Raw genomic sequence first — 20,263 nt, 5'->3', positions numbered from 1 at the left:
ATCCGTCGAATATAGGTATCTCGACCTTTCAGCATTTACATTCTTCTTAAGAGCAACACAAAGGAATAAGCGATACTAACAGAGTAGCAAAAATACTATTGTTGTGCAGCGTTGGGTAAAAGTTCGCAAATGCGAATTAAAACATTCGTAAAAAGAAACGAGCGGGAACAGATGTCCTGCCTTCCCTTGTCGTGAATCTTGTGCAATCCATCTGCGATATTTTTCCACGATATCTGCAATACAAAAAAAAAGATAAATGAGATGGATCAATAGATTATGTCAATGTAATTTTAACATTTCTTATACCTATTCATATATCTGAAAATTGAAGAATACAAACGTATTATTCCTTGTAGGGATTATTTTTTGTAAAGAACGTGGTGGATGTTCCTTACAAAACAGAGCGACATACTAGACTAATTTCGTATCGTCTAGAAATCGGCGAAAAGATGGAAGGCAAGCCCTCGAAAATTGGCGTCCTACTTCTAACAGTGAGAACGGGTAGGGGGGAGGGGGAGGGAGGGTGGTGGATGCACAACAGAAAGTAACGGGTAGAATAAGGACCGGGCGAGGCGGGAAAGGGTGATCGGAGGAAGGAGGGAGGAAAAAACTCCACCGCGAAGAGAAAACCGAATCAATAAACCTACGATCTCATCTCCTACCTTGCACCTAGTTATATAACGCGGGACGCATTAACGAGCCGCTCGTACCTCGCGAATTACAATCTTAATTAATTAGGCAGCATCCTCGCGAACGTCTGCGAACTTTAACCGGTGACGCATCTAACGTGAAATGTTAATCGTTGAAAATAAAATTACTGATGTTTTTTTTTAACCTCTATTGCGAGTTCGAATTTTTATTTGTTGCATAATGAACTGGCTCTTACAGTCTTTTGATTTTAATAACGTCTCGTGTTAATAATGAATATACAAAAACATATAATAAATAATACTTTATTTCACGCATAATACAATCGACGCCTGCACGAATATTTGTAGAATTGTTTACTTGTAGGCGTAAATTAAATATAAATGAAGGTATACTTATATGCTGTAGTATTATGTCTAATTAAACATGCTCATTATTTGCTTTGATTTGCAAATGATCACAATAGATCAATTACACACAATTTAGATTTGAAAAATAAAATTGACAATAAAATTTGAAAATTTTTATGCAGTGCAATATATTTATTAATAAGAGCACATTTATTAATAAGAATGTGCTATAATGAGACAAGACGTTGAGACAGTTCTTTTTTATACGTTTACAGTATTTCGTCACTTGTAATGGTACGGATAATTTTACGTTTGTTTCTAAATTCCGTAATGCTTTGATCAGGCTGTCGCTGACAATGTATCGCGGAGTTTCGATTTCCGTTGACCGTTCGAATCCTTAGAGACGTCACCGCTCTGTTACCTCTACTTACGGACCTTGTTAGCTTTAGCTTTCGCTCTGGGGCAAAGTAATTATCCCGAAGTATACTCGAAGCTGTTTTCTCAGATAAATATGCAAAGAAGAATTGCGCTAGGTAATTTAACATCGGCACTTAATTAATATTTGCAGATATTTTTTTAGTAAAAAAATCCGTATTATTGAAAGCATGCGTTTTGTCTTCGGCAGTATCTTTTGCCATTTGCCGAATTAAAAAATCGGATGACGGGGTCACGTTTTATCGAACTGATGTTGCTGCATAAATACATATATCTTCGTTTACGTTTATTTGTTAGATGGCTATAAATAATCATCTAAGTTTGAATAAAAGTTTCTTTGAAATGATTTAGTCCGGGCATTCGTTCGGGATATAAAAAAAAGGAATTGCTTATGTATTTTACATCTATCTTACGCAATTTATTATCTAGGAATCTCGAATTGTGATTCCGAAATAATTGTTGTCGATATCGATAAATCACGTTCGTTCACGATGACGGGAGAGCTGCGCTCGTTTATACTAAAGTCAAAGAAAGGGACTCAAGCACATAAGGATGAAAAGCACAATGGTATTTGCCTTGAATTTCGATCGGGGCGTTCATTGTCTTTTACCCCCTTAATTATCTTTTTAATATAGCTTATGTGCGCATGTATATGTTTAATGTTTATTTGCCTCCCATTATATATATGTGAATATTGTTCACGAACTTTTACAACAAGGAATAATCTACAGAAAAGATATATTTACGAGTTTAGAATAGTTTTATATTACTTTCTATTTTCCGATATTTATTCATATTGATATAATAATTAATGAAGAAAATTAAATAAAATAAGAAAAATTATTTATATGATTTATGAGTGAAAAATAATAATTGCTGCTATTCTTCAGTATAACTGTCAGATACACAATGTATAATACAGTTTCGATTTTATGAAGTACTTAATTCAATAAGAAATTAAAATCAATATATATATATTGTACATCCCAAGTTTCTTATTAATATTAATTTTTTGTAATAATTAAAAATGTCTGCATTAATGAATTTTACTAAATTAAAAATTACTAAATTTACTTTAGGAACTCTGTTGCTAACGTATATCTTAAGTGTACATTTTATGTACAACTAAATTTGAAATTTAAATTAAATATTTACATTTATAAACAGTATATGAGATTTTCTCTCAAATTACTTTCTGGGTTCGTTTGTTTTTTGCTCGAGGTAGATCGTTCGGCTGTTAGTTACATTGATAGTCAGAGTCTATTGTATAAATCCACAGTGGTCACGTGCCAGAGTAGCTAGCTCAAAAGACCTCCCTTGGGAAGATATTAAACTTCTGACACAATACCGAGCGCATCTCCGCACCGTACCGGGGGCGAAACTCGTGAAACAAGAACGCGAAAATTACATTTAACAGCGTTTTGCTCTCCGTCGTCACGAGAATCATTTAGACATTTAGAGAAGTTCATTGTCGTACTTAATTAAGGCAACATAAATATCATGTTGCGTTTACTTTCTTTCTCTGTGTTCTTTAAATTAATAAAATTATATATTTATTGTCATTTCATCTCGTAATAATCTCTTAATAACATACCGTTGAAAATTGACAGTTCAATAGCGATGGCCCCGAGCAAAAAAGGGGAACGTCATATCGATTATTGCTGTTACTTTTACCGTGACTTCACACAAATGCTCTGCCATAATAATTCCTGTACCTATTTTTTCTCGACGAGGTTTTTTATGTACAGTACTAATTTTAATATCAACAAAATCTATACTTTATTATCAAACCATCTTTTTGTAATTTTTTTAAGTGAATTGAGTTATTCTTAAAGCGGAAATATACATATCTTTTTATAATTTTCAGTATTAGATTATTTCAGTGTTAAATGATAACGAAGAAAGAGGAGACGTCAGATTTACATTTCCTGTTACTATAAAATTTACATGAAGATAAATAAGATTGAAATATTATTTATTTGCATCTCTAAAACTTTAATTTAAAATTTGTTTTGATTGCTTATAACTTAATCGCTTTACATCTAACATTTTTGTTAAGAAAAACATTGACACGGCATTTGGAACATTTTGTATAATTTCAGTGAATTCGTAACTTACAATATTTTCTCATTCGAGCATTATTCTCCCTAAATTATTCTCCCAAGTCGATATTCAAAGGTCTCTTATGACACCGATTCGAGATATAGTCGTTCGCAAACATATCGCGTGCATAAGCCGAGAAAAATCGAGAGACAGAGATGCACGAAACTCATCGTGAGCGCGTGAAAAGCGCTCGTCTCATTTCCTTCGCGAAATGTCGTTTTAGATTTGTCATCGCGCGCATGACGCGCGCTGCGAAAAAATCAACAGCAGGCGGAATGGAGATACGTGCATGGTGTAACACAGACGACGGCCGGGAGAAATGGACTTCCTCGCTGCCGAGAGGTCGGAATAAAATAAGACAAAGGTTTCGAGGGGAGCTTTGGAGCTCGCTCTACGAGATTCGTGTGTGTAGGCTAGGTGCGGCACAAAGCCGCAGTTCGAGCTTTTTTTTTAATTGTGTCCTGCCGTACGTGCTCCCGCTCCCGCCCCCGGTGTCTTCGTTTCGATCCGTTTCTTATTTTTACCGCGTTGACCTACGATCTGCGACCCCATTACTTTCGTTCTTCGTAGGGCAAACGCTCCTTTCCTATCTTCGGCGGCTTTAGAGAGGTCCGCTCGATCGTTTCGCTTCCGCAGAGCTTCCGAAATAACCGAGAGATTGGCACATAAATGTCCATGAAAAGGACGGAGAGATATCTCATGTTATAACATCATGTTATATCTAACATCTCATGATTCTCTGGGTTTTTCTTTTTTAAACTATTTTTAAACTATTTTTAAAAGCGTGTCTTAAAGTATTTTTGTGTAATTTAGAAAGCATGCACTCTCTATTTCTTTGTTTTATTTTATGCTGTGTATATGATATTCAATATACAATAAAGATATTGCGAAAGCAACGATAAAGTATTATACTATAGTGTTTAATTCAATTACGTATGGATCTGATATATCAATTAATTCTGTCTAAATTTTATAAGTATGCCAGATTTCCAGCAAAACAGGGCTCAGGAGGTTGGAAGCGCGTAATATTTAAAAGAGAAATATTCAATTCTCACCCTATCCCATGATTAATACATTTTTCAAAGCACGAAATATGGAAAATTCGTGGGGAGCGATCTCCAAGAGCGTTACGTAATCGATTGAGGGTTTAAATCAAGGGCAGGATTTCTGAAACACCCTGTGTACCCGGTACACAGATCGGTGTATTCTACGAAGGAATCGCAGCTGGAGTGGGATCGACTAATTTGAAATTCAGCCCCGTACCCTCGGCGCTCGTCGCACGAGCGGGCTTGACGCCTATTGTCGAGAGGAAGGGAACAGGAGGAACGTCGAGACGCGGAAACGCGGATCTCCGGGGAGTGGGTACATTATTACTTTTTTCTTCTTCTCTCTCTCTCTCTCTCTCTCTCTCTCTCTCGGCGTAAAACCAATAGCGACTCCGGCGAAATGACGATATGATTTTCTCGTCGCGGAAACGAATTTACGAAACCACGAATAACGCGGTTCGCGTTAGAGAAGGTGCTGCGAATTTATCGGCGTGTATGCGCGCCCGTGCGTGAAGTACCTCCATGGCGCGGGGAAACCCGGGACAGGTTTTGGACTTTCAAAGCTCTCGAGCTTCGAAGAAACCCGATACGACTTAATACGATTCCATAATTCGCGCGAAAATTCGTCGGGATATTTATTAACCGGTATATACCGATGTAGCCGCGACGCGCTATTTCGTTCGGAGAATTGATTACGAATTTCGTTCGTTTTAGTTATCAGAAACGCGAGAATAATACTTAATACTCTTCATAAGAAAGTTACTTGTTTCCTAATAGATTTTCCAAAATTAATGCAGACAAATTTCTCTTTAATTGCAAGTTAGCAAGAACCTCGCATGATACATAAAAAAGTTTCCATTAATTTTAATTCTAAAATTTGTTCATTGATTCATTAAGAATTGTCAGTAATGAACGCCCAGATAAATGACAGTGATTAAAGTGCGATGACAGTTGATATTTAAAGATTCACTCCTTGAATTCCGTATATATGAAATTATTATGTAGCTTTTTATCAAATTAAAGGCGAGATCGATAATAAATACATAAAAAGTGTGTGGGTAATATTTCATTTGTCATGCGACAAATTTTTTAAACGTATTGATTGGCTACAAGATAGTCATAGAGGACTTCTAGAAACTCGAGAACTTTCTATTTTGTAGCCAATTAACATGCTTAAAAAATTTGTCGTATGAAATATTAGCCTGTCAATGCGAGTTTGCAGAACACAAGTGTGCATCATGGATTTCATTCTTAATATTGACAAAGAATATAATAAGTAAGGCTATAGGATCGATATCACTGGGTTTATAGTGGTAATACGGAGCGTAAGTTCAAAAAGTAGAAAATCACGTAACGGTTTGGCCGATAGGAGAAAAAGATAAACGAGAATATAAGAGAAAGAGAAAGTGCGCGAGAGGAAGACGGGAAGAGGAAGCGTGGGAGAGCGTTCGTAACGCTCTTGAACGAATCGGCGCGGCGAGGCGAAGCAGCAAAACGGGAATATATACATTACCCAAGGCATTACGGAGCAAGAAGTTCATTTCTCATTGAAATACCGTCATATTTTCAGCCTGCCCGCGTAACGCGAGCACCGAATCTACGATTCGATGCCATTTCGCTGTCGCTAAGAAGTAAATGTGAAAAATGGAACATTTTTATAGGAAGAACAGGCCCGACGCCTCGGTAGATCATGCTTTGAAAGAGCTTTACTACGAGCTGATTCATGTGAGAGATATCTTTCTGTATATATTTTCAAAATTATTGCTACGTTTACGGTATATTATTTACGGATAATATTTTACCCAGATCCAGCCGTGGTAAAAAATGATGTAACTGATCACGTGCGAATGCTACATTATTATATTTTTAAGACGTGCATTATTTCTGAATATCTGATGAAGAAAAACGGGGTTTTTTTATTCATACTTACTTGCATTTGTGCATTTATCATTAAATGTTTGTGGGAGATTACATTGTAATTTGCATTTGTACATTTCGTGTAATTGCTGTATGAGGAAAAAGGTCTTTTAATGTAATCGTGAATTAGATCGTGATGACGTCATAAAAAGCTGCAGAACATCAGAAGTTTGCGATAGTTTGGCGTGACGCGACATTTCAAACTAATATAATTGAAATATTCCTACTTTGCAATTTCGTAATTAAATTCTTAATTAAACGCGTATCTCTCTTTCCCTATTGCATCCAGGAAGCGATCACGCGCGCCTGGACGTGCATACGGTCATATTCTCTCAATCGCATCTATATATCTGTCTTGCCTGTCGTTTGGAGCGCAATGAAATGTTTAATTAAACCACACAATGACGGCCCGCTGATGCGGTATCGCACTGGTATTAGCAAAACTGCCAATGCGATTGTTTAACGCGGTTGCAGAAAGTTTGACAGATATCTAGATGCTATCGTTGTCCTGTTAAATTTTCACGGTGTCGTTCGTTTACGATACGATCAAGACCCACTTTCGTGTGACATTGAACGTCGGATCTTTTCAGTTTTGCGATCTATCTATCTTAGAGAGAATTAATGGCCTCAAAAGTTTCAGTGTTTTTCATTGTTTAAGTTAAAACTTAATTTAACTGATACTTATAACTGTTCTCCTAAAAATGAGATGAGATAGAATCATGCATAGGTATAGGTAATAGTGTGGAACTGATACATCATATTGTGTATTGATGTGTCAGCGCATCAATGTATTGATATGATATGTCAGCTCTACACTTTATATATTTATATATTGACATTTGATATCATTTATTGATAAATATATTGCAAAACATTTTCATACTTTTATCCGTGTCGATATGTGGAAAACTGAAGATGTAAAGGTAAAAGTTATATTTTTTATATTTTTAAATATTTAATGAAATTAAATATCTGCCGATTTTGAGGAATTGTCTAGATTTTTATTTTCCTAAATGCTAAAATGTATCAGACGTGTATCAACTATTAATTTTGTTATATATACCATTCTAACTGGAAATTATATACTTTTAGGTTTAGTATTATATCTTATATTCTTTATATTCTGAAAAAAATCGCAAAATACAATCTCTGTTATTAAATTTTCGACTTAGCGATGTTAATCTATCCGTGATTCTATCATAGCTCATTTTTAGCAGATTGAAAGAATCAGTTAAATTAAATTTAAATGTAAACGACATCGGAATAAAACAAACATTTTTTAGAATTCAATCAAAGAAAGATGTAGCGTGGAGCCGTAACAAGGTGTTGGTGTTCATATATTCTATACTTCCGTAAAGAATTAACGAATTGTAATGTACATACTGCACATATACATATATTCCAACTTAATATAGACTGCGCGCCGCAAATTTGTCGGACTTAAAACACAGCTATCTTGGAACATTAAAAACCTTTTCCTACCTGGAATTAAACCTACACGATTTTATTGTTTAATAAACGTAAAGAATTTATTGCGAAAAATATTACCTCAGCCAAGATGGCTGTTATACGGCTCCACACTCCATCTTTCTTTGATTGATTTCTAATCTTATAAGCCTTTACTGTTATATACTGTTTTTTAGAATATTCTGTATAAGATAAACTGCAAAACTGAGAATTGAAATGATTAAAAATGAGTTTTTGTGCAATTTCCAGTTCATTATTACACCAAGTTTTGTCGCATAGATGCGAGCTTTATTCGCAGTAGCTGCATAACTCTTGAGTGAGTTATTTTCCCGATATCTCCTAAAAATGTTATTTTTTTTATGTCGATACAACACGCGATTACAACGTTCATCGAAAATAGTATAGAGAGCGATCGCGCGCGAAGGAAGCACCATCGAAAATAGTATAGTGCCTTTTATGCGTGTCACGCGGTGAAAGCGACAAACTCGTATATGTTCCTCGCGCGAGAGTCTTTCTTCCTCGATTTCTCTCTCTCTCTCTCTTTCTCTCTCTCTCTCTCTTATATCTACGTTCTATTCGTGAGACAATTCGTTTGCCTTGTTGAGATAGACGTTCATATGCGTAAATCACGGCAACATTGACATCGTTTCCGGGCACCGCGCTTTCTACGAGCCTTTTGAGTACAGCGTCCACGAGTGTCGTTTGACCCGTCGAAAGCAATAATTTTATCCGTCCGTATCAGCGGCCGAACGTACTTAAAAAAGCGCGTAAACACGAGCGATCGAAAAAGCTGTTGACGTATCGCTAGTATTTTGCACGCGCGTGTCTCGTCGAGAGGCTCGCGCGCGTCTATATTTTTGCAAACTGCATCGCGCAATTAGAAATATTTTTAGAACGATATCTATTATTTATAAACCATTCTTCTGTTCTGTGATGTGAAAAATTCAATTCAGAAAGAATTAAATTCAATTTAGATCTTACGGCATACGGTTTTTCTATTTCAAATACAAATGTGTCTGAATTATAGCAATATCCGGGGAAATTAACATTTGAAAAAAATAATTCTCACGCGCGTATACGATTATTTTATACGCGTGAAATAATTACGATTGATTTTTTTCCAAATAACAAGTAATGATAAATAACGAACCATTCACTTCCCACCGTTGCTCTTCTAGCCTCCAGCTCCTCTCTTCTACCTCCGTTGCTGTTCCTTCATTGTACTCACACAACACTCGCGAAAACACAGTTAATTACGATCGCGCGCTCTAATAATCAGAATACGATAATTGCACGGCACTTTGCACGGCACTCCTGACGTTAATCGTATATGCGACGTGCACTTTACTGGCATTACGACGAATGAATAAGCAAGTGCGATCCGCGTTAATTACAATTCGCTCGATACACGAGCCGTTTCCTAAATTAGCACGACGAATAAACTTACCGAATGGTGACAGATAAAAAAAATTATCTATATGTACGAATAGCAGATTTATATTTCTGACAAATATCAAAATATGGAAATTAATCGCGATAGCTGATGGCTTATTAGAGCTGCGTTCGGAAACGTCACCCGGGTATACTCTCTTCTTCTTCTAACTCGCTGAGATAGAAAGAGAAGGCAGTATACTCGTGTGCACTCGGGTGAGATTTCCGAACGCAGCCTAAAAGCGTCACCGTCGTGACGCTCGGAGTCGATCCGTTCCGTGCACACGAATCGTTGATCACGGGCATTAATTCGTCGCGCGGATTTAGTTGATATTCGCTAATTGTTCGCGATCGCGCTTCGAAGGATAATATAATGCTACGAAAAGCGGAACGACTCGCGCTTGATAGTTCGAGTGTCGAAGCGCGAATTGTATAGTGTGTTGTACGTATTGTACATACCACGATATGGAAACAAACAAGCAAGCGTTGCGTGTTTGTCACTACGGACATTTAACTTACTGCGAAATAAAATATACGCCGAATATCCTGTTCATTCCGATCGTGCGATATCGTACAATTAATAAAAATAAATTAACAGTTAACGAAGACGCGATGGACTGGTCGAAGATATACACAATTGAAAATTCAACGGTTACACGCAGTACGTTTCGAACGCGTAAATCTCGCGAAATACATGTGTTATCGACAAATGATTGATGTATCATTTTCCGTCACTTAAAGCTGGATCTGACGATTCGTGTATCGCTTCGCGCTCTCAATTGAAAAATGGCGGGTAAATTGCATTTACAACGGCGCAAATTCGCTACGCGAGATATATATTCGAATCCTCGCCTCGCCTCGCTGAGGAAATAATTGTCGCCCGTAAATATCAGGAAGCAACAGACTAATTTCCATTCCTTATCACCTCGGTTCCTACCTCACACGAGTAAACCGCGTGAAATAACCGCTCTGATAATCGTCGCCTCGATACGCCTACAAATCGTGGGAATTAATTTACCGCGCGGGCCGACAATCGCTAATTGTTCGTGATCGCGTTTATTTTCGGTACTCGCTGTGATTGCGTTTCAAAAGATGATAACGCTACTACGCGCGGAATAGTTTGAGTGTCGATGTCCGAATGATAGCACGGCGACCTTGCGTATACAAGTACGTTATACGTTATTACTGTCGAGGGATATATATACGTTGTTAGTGTATCGTGGCCAAGTAATATTTAACGTATTATGAGATAAATGTATGCCGAATATTCTGTTTCTTGTATTCTAAATTAATTTCGATGCTCGAATTATATTATCGGAATATTAAAATTTTTATTGTCCATTTGAAGAAAAAAATTTTAAAGCGATTTATTATTATCATTATCAAATTTTATCATCGATTTATTATCTTTATCAGGTAATAAAACGGCGTAAATTTAATAAATCAAGAATTTTTCTGGTCGATTTTAATAAATCGGGAAAATAAAATTTAATCTCGTCGCAAAAATATGGTGGCTCTTTGTCGCCGTTTTAGAATTTCACTTCTCTCGGTATGTAAAAAATTTTAGAATAAAAGAAAAATGCTATAAATTGTAATTTGTATTTTGCGGTATAAATACAGTTACGGATATAAGCGTGTAAATTCTGCGCGGCCAACTTTAATCGTTTACAACTTGAAAACTATTATAATTTCTTGACGTTATCGAGATTTTCAAACGTAATTAATCTTTAGGATATTAAAGAATTGTATGACGATCGTGATGGGATTCTCTATAGAATGAAAGGCGTTCTTTCTCTCTCTTTTCTTTCTCTTTGTCTCTTTCTTTCTTCCTTTCTCTCTATTTGATAAGCTGCATTACTTAGATTAAAGCTATTAAAGCATAATATTGGATTTGAGACATCTTAACTCGAAAAACTTAACGTTTAATGAATCAGTGGATGTCGAACTTTTTACGATGGAACAAAGGCGATGGAACCTTATCAAAAAAATCAATTATTACCGTTGAGTTACAGATGCATATACGTGCGTGTATGCAAATACAATTGTAATGAATAATGAGGAAGAAATTTGTATTTTGATTCTGAAACGAAAAAATCGGTATTTCCACGAGAATAAATATTTTTCCGTTCCTTTATTCGAGATATGTTAGAGCTATTCACAAAGTAAGCTCGATACAGAGGCGTAGTAGATACAGAAAGGCATATGTACCTACAAAACAAAGATAAAGTAACGGCAAGATATACGTCGAATGGCGCTGAGTTTCCGAGGAGATGCATACCTACTCACTGTAGATTTCGTCATCTTGGAAAGTCGCTGTTGTCTAACTCTTGACGTTTCAACCTTACCTGCAAAGTAAAAAACCTACGCGAGGAGAACGGGAGGATGTCTGCTTCATACAAGAGAAAGTTACTCATTTACGCAGAGTGACTGTTCTACAAACGCGCGCGGTCGCAAATTCCCGAAATTCAGCCGGGTAGATAGGAAGGTGCATTCGCGCGCGCATAGAACGTAAAAAAGGGCAGAGGACAAGAACTGTGCTTGGAACGGTCCGGAGGTACCTAACGCAAGAAGACGCAATCTACGAGCGTATCCGCAAAGGGTACCCTTTGCCCCGCGCGCGCGCGCTTTTCGGATGGAGGAAACTCCTCGACTCCGTGCTTGCGGTCCGCTGCTGCTAGTCCGAATTTCGCCGTTTGGTGTTCTGTATCGCATTAGATAGGGAGTCCCGTCGCGGCCGGCGACGGATAGGATGGGTGGAGAGGAAGAGGAGAGAAGAGAGCAACGGCGCGGCGCGGCGGAGAGATCGGGGGCTCTCGGGAGGGATAGAGAAAGGCGAAAGGCTCGCGCGGGGTTGCAGGATGGTAGCGGCGATGGTAATGACGACGGCGCGAGCGATGGCGAGAAGAGGGTCGCGGGGGGATAGGACAAGGGTGGAGGAGAGGAGGGCGCACCGCAAGCTCGAAAGTTGGGAAAAAGCCAAGGAAGGGGTTGTGCTTGGTGCGCGGGCCAGCCGGAGGGCGCAAGCTCCGGGTCTTCCTGTGCCCTCCCACTCGGCCGCGTGATAGGTGGAGCTTTCCTGCCCGCCAATACATGTCCCGGGGAACGCGTACTCTCGCTCCCGAGCGGCGCGAGTAGTGCCGAGCCGCCGCCACCGCCACCGTCAGTCCTTCCACATCCACGAAAACGCGCGTCCCACGGTGGTGGTACCGTGGTGTGTGGTGGCCTCTCGGCGCCGGCTCCGCTGCTGCTGCTGCTGTCGCGCCATGCGTGGCTGATCAGGTCAGGAAGGGTTGTTGGGGCCTCGGTGAGAGAGGATAACGCGCGCGCGAGATAAGGCCGCGGAACACCACCCGAACGCGAGCGCGACCGCGGTGACATAACCGTCGGCGAAGGGCGGCCAGGAGTCCGTCGAGTGACGGAATGATATATCGTAGGGATGTATGATCGAAAGGGTTGGGTCGGCAGGTGAAAATTAGCGCGAACTCACATCGTACGGTGTGCTGTGTGCGCGAAGAGAGATGTCGGTGAACGTAAGAATAGTTCTGATAATGATGTGGACCGATGTGCGCGGAAAGGTCGGTTACGTGACGGCACGAAGAGGGTGAATCTCTGTTATTCCGGGTCTAGTAGAAGCGAGTTGTGTTACCGAGGTATCGCATTCGTAACGGAACGTCGGAATTATGCAATAAGAATTATCTCGTTTCAGAGGATATTTTACCGATGACGGAAACTTATACATACATGTATTACATTATAGCATTCTCAAAAAAATAATTTGATTGAAATGGATATTCTCTTTCTCCTGTTTTAACTTTTTAAGAAGAAGAAAATGGTTTGATAATAATCGAGGAGTGATCGCGTGATGTGTGTGTGTGTGGTATTCCAAATAATATGATACAATACAGTATATATTAATTTTCGATTTTCGATTTTGATTGTTAACATGATATCTAAAATTGTGCGAACGTTAATAATTAATTTTCGCAAAAGCTTGGTTAGGATTATGCATTCATAATGAATAAATTCTATAGCTAAACTTCTTTCTCCTTTAATTTGTTCTTTATTAACAGTGCACATTATGTTATACAAATATAGTCAGTTATGTTTTATATGTTGTATATGAGATATTAATGTCACATAGAGAATTGATTAACACTGCGCATTAAGTTTCTTAGCGGTTTTATATTTTACGATCGTTGCGTGACAATTTAGCATGCTCTCGTATAAAGTTGTCAGTGTAGAAAAAAGTAGCGATCTCGATAAAGATACAAAATTCTCAATAAATTATCGGTTTGTATGATTTGTATCCTTGCATAACGACTTAACGGTAATATGTTAAGGCGCGTAAATTAATTGGTGCGCGTGGAGTTCTTAAGGCATTCCAGTAACTGTAAGCAGTTACATATATCCGAACACGTATACGAAATTTTATAAATTTATGGATTCAGCGTTGCTGAATATATATGTACATACATATATATATGTATATACGGACTTATCGATTGCATGACATTTCATTGCAGTAATGAGAAATTCGTGAAACTAAAGTAATATCGTAACATTTATACGGTCGTAATGAATAAATTCGTGAGAAATATAAGTATCATAATGATGGAAAGCACATCATAATTATTTTTAATATAGTCAAGAAAAAACGCGTAATTCCTAGTGTAATTACTGGAGTTTTTAAAGAGACAATATATAACACATTGATGAAATTTGAAATCTCACATTTCTGATAATAAATAAAAAATCAAAGGTATAAGAATATGAAACGGAACTCTCTAAATTTGAATCAGTGAATAGTCACTGATTCAGATTTAGAGAGAATACGAACAAAGAATTATAAAAAATAGAAAAATAATTTTGAGAAAATACCCATGTAGGGGGTTGGTCAACTTGGCCAAACATCGTGCCAATCTCGAACATTGTATATCAGTATTCTGATATAAGTAAACCTGATTGGCCAAAAGGTGGCCGAACTTTGGAGCTTATAACCATCGCGCGAGATTGGCAACCGATATAAGCCCAAAGTTTGGTTCTTCGATGGGCCAATCTTGAGCCAAACACTGGCTTTATTTATGTACGCCAAAGTAGGTTCACCAATGCTGACCCAAATATCGGCCTTGATTAGAATTAACGTTGGTGACAAGATTTTTGGCCGAGTATTGGCCGAATTTAGGCGCCTAACTTTGGATATGCGATAACGCACCAAACAATGGCCACGTTACCTACCTCGGCAAACCCTACATGGGTAACAGTAATAAATTGACAAAAAAATATACACTGTTTTACAACGAAGAAAGCGAGTAAAATTAACGCGAAAAATTTATGTGAGAAAGTTTGCAAAATACTTGGATACATTAATTGAATTTTTTTATCGCGATGTAAAGTTACGTGCAACAGCAAAGTAACATCACGTTATTTACATGTGCATTTTTATAACGCTTTTATTCACGATCATTCGAAATAAACTTCTTTTTTCGAGAAATGCATCGCGATAGATGGAAATTACTTCCGAGTGAAGCGCTGCCAAAATGCGGGGTGTGTCTATACCGCGTGTGCTATCGAGCGATAGAAAGAGATTATGTTCGTAACGATACATAGCAGGAAATATTTGGTACGATATGCATTTGAGCGATATTGCATTCGTTGTTTTTCCTAGATAGCTAAAAAGCGTGATATGTCCAGAGGATAAATCGAAAATCTAAACAACGTGAAAGATAAATTTAAAATACAGCTTCGATGTGTTAATATTCAACGATGGTATAAAAATAAAAAGAGACGTTTGCGAAGAAAAGAAAGAAAGTATAATTTATAATATATCTCTAAAACGCGACCTTACTTTCGTGCGTGCATGTAATTTTTACATCGAGTTACAAAATACGAGACAGATTTTTGAATCGCGTGAATCTTATTTTATTTCACATTTTCGAAATTTCACGAACGTTACGCGTTACGTTAACCTGTTAAAAAAAAATTTTTTTTACTGTGAAAAATTTTATCCTCGAACTTGTATAGTTTATTGAAACGTCCATAAACTGTTTTTATTAATTACATTTTGCTTCCATTCTATCGAAATTCAATAATATGCATGTCGCGAAACGATACGGAAGACAGCGCGTGAATAAATTGCTCTTTGACGACACCAATGACATTTTAATCGTTGACTTGTATTACACTTAACTCTCTCTCTCTCTCTCTCTCTTCCTACAATTTTAGTGCATAACGTACTATATCGTGAAAGGCAAGTAAATTTAGGTAATGAGACTTTCCAAACATGTTAGCATGAGCTCTTGTTTGCCAGATGCGCTAACACATAAATTCCTGTTTGCCGCAGCACATAGCAGCTACGAAATATACTTCAACGGATGCTTGCAAAGCACTTTGAACATGTGAATATAGATTGATTTCTCTCATAGGTATATATTTTACGCGATTTTATGAATAAGTATCTTCGGCGACTAATAATTTCAAATGTTTCCTGTTTTTTAATCAGTTTTTGATTTGTTCTACTTTTGCTGCAGTATAACTGACATACCGAGAACAACGTAAGGAGAAATAATGTGAGATATAAAACGCAAATATGGAAGGAAAATGAATTTAAAGCGCTTATTAATAAACCACAGAGCCTATATGCATTGGCAAATGTAAACCGAGCTAATGAGTAACAAGATAAATACGCACTCTCAAGTTATATATAAACTAAATTTCCGAGATATATATCGGTCGCTATATATAGAGAAATTCTCCGTGTTGTAAGATACTCCTCGTATGGCTTTTGTATCCCACAAGTATGATCTTCGGGTAACGGTAGATCGTATATACACGAGTTGTGAGCTGGGTGATCGCGCGAGAAAGGTGTGCCGCGCGATCGACGTCGAATTTTCTCTCAGTCGGCTTTCAGCCGGTAGATCGTTACCATCGATTCGTTCGGACCTCTCGTCGATCGCTCCTCGTGCGTATTGAACAGTCGCTCGTGACTTCGCATCGCTTGAGATGCATCAAGAGCTGCGAATTTCTCGTCGACGTATATCAGTATCTTTTTATTCGCGCATTCCAAATATCCTTCTCGTATTGTTTAAAAATCTAAATCTAAATAGAGGCATGTTCCGATGTTACATTCTTACGCTTTAGATCGTTCTATCGCTACAATCTTTCTTCGTCGCCGACCCATGGTTTTTTTTCTGCCGTTTAAATACCTCGCGATAAATTCCCTCAATTTACAAATCGAGCAGGTTTCCTCTAATTCACATATGATCATCGATAATAACTAAAAATTTAAATTACACTGGCCAACGTATTGTAGTTATCCTTGAAAATTAAAGATCATCGAGGTGATTGACGAGGTCTGTCCATGAGGAAGATCAGCGCGAAGCTCATTCGAGGTGTTCTTTTCGAATTGCAGATCGAATATAAGTGCGCGCGTGTGGTTCGTGTGTGTGTACATGTGCCATCATCACCACCGTCCGCAGCAGTAACGGAAAAGAAGAGGGCTCGACCCGCAGTGGCCGGAATCATCGAAAAATGGACGCGACGCCGCAGCGAGTTATTTCCGGTTTACTTTTGTTCGTCCTCGTCACATTACACCTCGGTAAGTTCCTTTCATTGTTATAATAATTAACGAGCATGGTGCGATCGTCGAACCGCGCTGGTGGAGTACACGACATTATGCCGGTCCGGAGAAATCAACTTGGAAGAAGAAAATGGCGCATAATAGTGCTTTCTCGGTTACTTTCCGGAAGTGTTTTAAATATCTATGATTATTTATTAGATAATTAACAAGTTTCTGTAATTTTTCATGCCAATTTTTTTACTAATATTATTGTCGAGGATGCAAGAATCACGACAAAAATATATTTTTAATTATATTTTCTCGAAATATTCTTTTAAATTTAATATTTTTTTATACGTGATCATCAGTTACGTGATTTATTTATGACATCGTGTACTAACTATATTTAAATATCATATTTTATTTATACTTTCGATATTTATCTGGATCTTTTATCGACTCGTATATACATTTAGTTTAGCATTATCGCGTCATAATATCGTAACGCTACGTGCAAACGTCCGTAATATATGCGTGACGTATTACGACTATGCACACAGCCATTTTTCCGCATACCGTGAGAGTTAATATATTTATTCAGCTCGTAATAGAGACTGGCATTGTGGTGTGTACTCCGAGAAAGCTGTGTTATAATAATTTAAAATGGATTCGCGTGCGGTGCATCGCGCTGCAGAAGCAGTGCAAGCAGTTACCTACAGTTATTGTTATTACGCCGCGCCCATTATTTTGCGGTAACGTTCGCATCTCGAGTCTTGTTATTACACAAAGCGATTTAAATTACGCGGCCTTCCGTTCCATGGTACAGGCGGATGCAGGAAAATGCTTCGTGGAACGTTCGCCGGCCTCTTGACCTCCCGGAGAGAGAAAAATACGCGGCTAGTTTCGTAAATTTCGCCAAACTCCTCTGTGCAATTTGCGTTAACTCTCTGCGCGGGATACATCACTTCACACAATCGTCATTTAGCCGAGCTGTTCATAACAGAAATAATATAAAGACTTCAAATTACTATAAAAACGAGAAAGACTCTATAATGTCGTGACAATTCGACCATTGGTTTTGGTCAGATTAATCGTCAAGACTTTTTCGACCATGGGTTTTGGTCGTTTCTAAATTGATTTAATCTTTGATACTTACATATAAGCACCTCATTTTTATTAAATTAAATTATTAAATTTATTGCGATAAATATTACCACATGCCTCAGTGCTCGAATTGGTATATACGACGCTCCACACGGAATGAGGGAGGTTCCAGGCTCGAACCCTGGCTGAGGTAATACTTTTCGCAATAAATTTAATAATTTAATGTAATAAAAATGAGATGCTTATATGTAAGTATCAAAGATTAAATCAATTTAGAAACGACCAAAACCCATGGTCGAAAAAGTCTTGACGATTAATCTGACCAAAACCAATGGTCGAATTGTCACGACATTAGCCAAACGTTGTCAAATGTAAAAATAGAGTCTTTCTCGTTTATTAATTATTGGCGAAACAAATACATATACTTTTCTGTTACTATAAAAACAATTAATATAAAAAAAAATTAATATGAAACATAAACGAGGTGATGTAGTATAAGTGAAAGCTATTGTCATCTTGTCAGCTTTTTTAAGGTCAGACGATTCAACATCATTATTGTTACATTCGTATACGTATGAAACGTCTATCTATCGCGATACAATCTGACAATGAGAGGAGTAAGGTTTCAAAATGTAACCTAACCACGAACAATTTACGACCTTGATCTACCTTCGGATGCTGTCAGCTCGAGAAGGACGGTCTGCAACGAGTTCTTTTGGTATACTTACTCTCTCGGTTTCAAAGAACGCAAGATACTCCCTAAGACATTACTTTCCTGCGTTTTCTGCATTTATTCACGCAACATTGTTATTTGAATAGTACATATAGGATTTAAAAATAAAAAAACTGATTTTTTTTAGATTTGTTTGTATGTACATATCGGACCGTTTTATTTAAAAACGCTACCGCGAGAGTATAAGATTTTTTTGCTATCTTCGGAAGTATCATGGATCGGAAGAACGTTCATGTTACATTGCGAAAAAAAAGGAAAACGATAATTCAACGGCCTTGTTTTACACAAATTCGATCGTGGTTGGTCGTCGTTAACCGGTAAAAATCCGTCCAGTAGTTTTAGAGAAAATCGTGGACATACATACTTACACGCCGAATATAGAACCTCCTTTTTTTGAAGTCGGTTAAAAATAATGTCGCGATGTCGCCGCCAACACTCGTTGCGGCTGCGGCTGCAACTTGAAAACTTTTAGCGACTTAGGACGTAAATTGCAAAGGGGAAACGGGGACGCGGCCGTCTTGACGATGGGACGCACAAGTAGACGGCGGTAAATACGTCGCCGTAATTGCATAATGTCTACGGCGTGTGTACGGTCCGCGCCAAGATACCGAAGCCCTGGCCTGGTTTTTGCTAGAGGACTTTCACTCGGCATCACTATCTTCCTCTTTCTCCACCTGTCTCTTTCTGCCGATGCTGTGGGTCGTTTTCCGTCTCGTCGCTCGTTCCTCGCTCGTTTCCTCTCAAACGTCGGTCTCATCGACCGAACTCGCTTTCAAACCAGTTCGCCATCATCGGTGATTCGAAGGGCTCCGCCAAAATCGTCGGATAATCCATTTCAGCGATTTCACGGCGAACACAAAGGCGTGAATAAGTCAGCGTTATCGTACCGTTCCCTTCCGGGAATTCGATTTGTCTTACCTTGCTTTACTTAATACAAAGTAATATCGGATTATCCATCTCATGTTTAGTAAAAAATGAGTTATTAAATCTTTTTACTGTTTAAAATGCCAGTAACTATGAATTATGACGCGCAAAGAGTCTCCGAGTAAAACATGTAACGAGATTTTATATAATCCTATATATATGCTTTTTGATTGTTGAATCTTTATGCAGACGTTCTATCAAAAATAACGGTATATATTTTTTATATATAATACCGATTCTTTGTAATAAATGTAATTTTTTAAGAGTGGGCTTAACGGAGTTATACTTTTGGAAAGATGATTTTAAAATATACGCTACATGTTTTTTTATTAATGTTATATGATTTTCGAAACTTAATAATTAAGATTTTTCTTTTAATTTATTATCATAGACATTGTACGCTAATTTGTAAATGTCATGCGATATAATGCAAAAATTGTAGCTGCTTTTTCATTAAATAAATTTAATTTTCACTAAATAAAACGATACATATTAATTACAAATATTGCAATTTTTCTCATGCTAAATCTAAATTACATAGAAGAAATTG

At 37.7% G+C, this 20,263-nt stretch overlaps 1 protein-coding gene across 7 annotated transcripts in view; it reads left to right on the top strand.

The window, feature by feature from the left end:
* Positions 1-20,263, top strand: part of LOC139809190 (protein Skeletor, isoforms B/C) — a 71,999-nt gene that overhangs the window by 6,411 nt on the left and 45,325 nt on the right. For 3 of the 7 annotated variants that reach the window (XM_071771903.1, XM_071771902.1, XM_071771906.1), the window contains exon 2: positions 16,806-16,991. In XM_071771903.1, the coding sequence (XP_071628004.1) occupies positions 16,925-16,991 (67 nt within the window). In that variant the 5' untranslated portion in view covers positions 16,806-16,924. Of the gene's footprint in view, positions 1-12,522; positions 12,677-12,715; positions 13,048-16,010; positions 16,356-16,805; positions 16,992-20,263 lie in introns of those variants that run through there. The other 4 variants (XM_071771907.1, XM_071771901.1, XM_071771905.1 and 1 more) reach the window with 3 other exon arrangements.

This window comes from Temnothorax longispinosus, chromosome 2, assembly GCF_030848805.1.
Source record: "Temnothorax longispinosus isolate EJ_2023e chromosome 2, Tlon_JGU_v1, whole genome shotgun sequence".
Taxonomy (NCBI): domain Eukaryota; kingdom Metazoa; phylum Arthropoda; class Insecta; order Hymenoptera; family Formicidae; genus Temnothorax; species Temnothorax longispinosus.
The sequence above is the reverse complement of the archived record's forward strand: the minus strand, read 5'-3'. Positions and strand labels throughout refer to the sequence as shown.